The sequence below is a fragment of the Vicia villosa genome, linkage group LG7 (assembly GCF_029867415.1).
Source record: "Vicia villosa cultivar HV-30 ecotype Madison, WI linkage group LG7, Vvil1.0, whole genome shotgun sequence".
Taxonomy (NCBI): domain Eukaryota; kingdom Viridiplantae; phylum Streptophyta; class Magnoliopsida; order Fabales; family Fabaceae; genus Vicia; species Vicia villosa.
In genome coordinates this window covers 81,898,112-81,901,318 of record NC_081186.1, presented here as the reverse complement: position 1 = coordinate 81,901,318, position 3,207 = coordinate 81,898,112, and the positions used below count along the sequence as shown (strand labels likewise).

Below are 3,207 nucleotides of genomic sequence, written 5' to 3'. Positions count from 1 at the left end.
CTCTCTAAATCCATGTCTCTCATTTTGTTGCTTTGCTTTGCCTAACTCTCTAGATTCTTGTCTAAATTCATGTCTTTAGCTCATTTTATTGCTTTGCTTTGCCTAACTCTCTAAATTTTTGTCTAAATCCATGTCTCTCATTTTGTTGCTTTGCTTTGCCTAACTCTCTAATGAATTGTATCTTTTGTTTAGTTTAATTTAATGTGGTGGAACCGACAAACTTAGATAGTGACAAATAAAAAGTTAACATGTTCACTATTATGATTAGTTATATTGAGTGTGGATGTTAAAGGATAAGAAGAAATTATGTGGTATTGAAAGTTTTAAAGGTGAGTGAGAACAATATTTTCTTATTAAAAATAATTTAAATGAAAAGTTAGATAAATTAATCTAGTTAAAAAAATTAAATAATGAATTAGGGGTAAAAAAAGTTAATTTAAATTTTGATACGAATTTTTTATATTTTAGAAAACAATTACTATTTTTCTTTTTTTATGTCTTTTAATATATTAATTATTAAATGATAAGTGTAATATTCTTTTTAATCCTAAAATTAACTTCATAGTTTATTTTAATTTTTAAATTTAAATAATATCTATACTTATCAATTAACTTTTTATGCTAATTTTTTTCTTCTAGTCTAATTGACAATTAAAAAATTCAAAATTCAAATATTAAATTCTTTGCTAAATAAATAAAATCGATTAATATACTATATTTTGAAGAGTTAAAAGATTAATATAGATTTTTTATAAATTTAGAAGACTTTAAATTTAACCGTACAAGACCAAAATGTATTAAATCTAGATAATATATCAATTGTTTATATTTATCATATATTTATTACATATTTTCACCTTCATTTTTTTCTTTCTTACTCTTTATTTGTAACCATATCAAGTCTAATATAGTTAACAACAGTAATGGTGTTAGTAGATATTAATAATGCTCGTTAACTTTTGAAACTTTGAGATTCTGTCGGTTAGAAAAAATTCGCGAATGGTTGCTACAGTACCGGCGTAGGGCGGCCGACGGCGTAGGGACGAAAGCTACCGTGGTTTTCTCGCGGTGGGTTTCTAGAGGCAGGTTAGGGTTAAGCATCTTCATCTCAATTTTGGTTTAAACTCCTGGCCTTAGGGTCAGGGACCTTGTTGAGGTGTTGGGTTGTTCTAGCTCTGATTTGTTCTCGAAAAGCCTCATTCTCGCTTTTCTTTTCTTTCTTTCTGCGGTGGCTCCTTTTCCTTCTTCATATCTGTGCCTGTTTGTGTGAGTATTGTTCGTATTTCTCGATGTATCGTGGTGGATGGACTGAGGTTTCCTATAAGAAACGGTTCGCCCCGAAATGGGACACTTTTCCTTTTGGTGGTCGTAATCGTAACCCGTCTGCCTCGCTAGGGGAAGTTACTTCTTTGTTCGTGTCGGATTTTCCAGAAGGGACAACAGCTAAGGATTTGTTTCAGCTTTTTGGGTGTTATGGTTCGGTGGTGGAGGTGGCGATTTCACCAAGGAGGAATTCTTTTGGGAAACGATTTGGCTTTGCTCGGTTTGTGGAGGTAATCGACGGTAGACTCTTAGCTGTGCGTCTGGACAATATAATTATTGGTGGTAAGAAAATACATGTCAATTTGCCAAGATTCAAAAGGGATTCTTACAGGAGAGTTAAGGGTCATGGGGAGCCTGTGTTGGGCAAGATTGGGGTTCCACGAAATAGGTTTCACCCTGCCAGTAATGGAATTCCAAGGTCTGAGGCTCGGAAGGGCCACTCTTATGCTGAGGTCGTGGGAGGGAGTCATCAGGATAACGATTCGAAAGTATCGGAGAACATGTTGGTGCTTCAATCATCGGAAGCCTTAAGAGGCCGGTTGGAGAGAGCTTTTGTGGGCAAAGTCCGTATTCCGGGATCGGCTCATATCATCCAAACTCAATTCGAAATGGAAGGAGTTTTCGCTGTTAAAGTGTCCCCTATGGGTAGCAATTGGTGTCTGCTAGAAGAAAATGAGGAGGGCTTTATTGAAGATCTCATTGGTGAAGGAGAGGTGTGGTGGAAGACTTGGTTTTTGGAGATCAAAAAATGGGAACCTGGTGCTGTAGATCAGCATAGAGATGTGTGGATTCGGATTTACGGGATCCCTCTCCATGCTTGGAGTTCTGACTGTTTTACGGCATTGGCTGAATAATGGGGGAGATTCTTATGCATTGATGAATCCACGGCTAAAGGAGAGGTGTTTGACGTCGCGAGAATTATGATTAACGTGCCTATTGCTTGTCTGTTTCCTGATTTTGTTCATATTAATCTTGATGGACGGGTTTTCAAGCTTTTAATTAGAGAAGATGCTCAGGGCCTGTTTAGATCTTCTCCTAAGGCACCGGCTGGTTCGCGCAATAGCAGTTCCTCTGACTCGGTAGCGGAGTGGTGGAGCGATCATGAAGGTAAGGAAGGGAGTATTCCGGACAGCATTGAACAATTTTCTGAGGAGAACTTGGAAGTGGCAAACGTTAATGTGGACGGAGTGTTACGGTCTGATACTAATGCTGTGAGGGAATTTACTACAAATATTCCGGCTGTTAAGAAGGCTCCTCTGGTAGACAATCTTGCGGTTAGAGGTATTTTTGATAAGGCCATTGAGAATGTTAGAGGCTGTTCCCAGTTATCTATTTGTGGAGTTCCGATTAGAGGAAGCAATTCTAATGAGTGCTGCGATTCTGTTTCTCACTGTGTGAGGGGCATCGAAACAGAGCTTGGCTCAGCTGTCTTGCGGTTGGATAATGTGGGGGCTGGATCGAACGGGACAGTGCTGGAGCAGATTAAGGTGGCAGGCAGTGCGGATTTTCCTGGGACAGCTTTGTCGCCTGTTTTAGTTGCCAGAGGGGAGGTGCAGGCTGAGGCGTCCCAGTCCAAGGTTGGTTGCTCAATAGAAGGTGGGGGATGTAAATCTGTAAGGAAGCAAATAAGGTACAGATTCAGGGATGAAGTGGGCAAGAAGTCTTGTAGCGGCAAGGCTGGGAATAAAGAAATCGTTACTGTTTGTGATAGGATAGAGTCTAAAAATGCTGGGCAGCGGGGCACAGTGGCTGAAGATAGTAGTGTGGGTGCATCTTCCAAGTGTTATGGTAATCAACAAGAGGAGTCAGACATAATTAGGAATAATAATAGACAATGGGATTTTCTCAAAAGGGATGTCGGAGAGAAATTATTGGAGGCGATTG

At 39.0% G+C, this 3,207-nt stretch overlaps 1 protein-coding gene across 1 annotated transcript; it reads left to right on the top strand.

Moving 5' to 3' along the window:
* The first annotated feature begins 1,289 nt into the window (after window positions 1-1,289).
* On the top strand, window positions 1,290-2,177 carry LOC131619480 (uncharacterized). Its single transcript, XM_058890569.1, has one exon. It carries the CDS (start codon window positions 1,290-1,292, stop codon window positions 2,175-2,177), a length of 888 nt encoding a protein of 295 aa, XP_058746552.1.
* The last annotated feature ends 1,030 nt before the right edge of the window (window positions 2,178-3,207 follow it).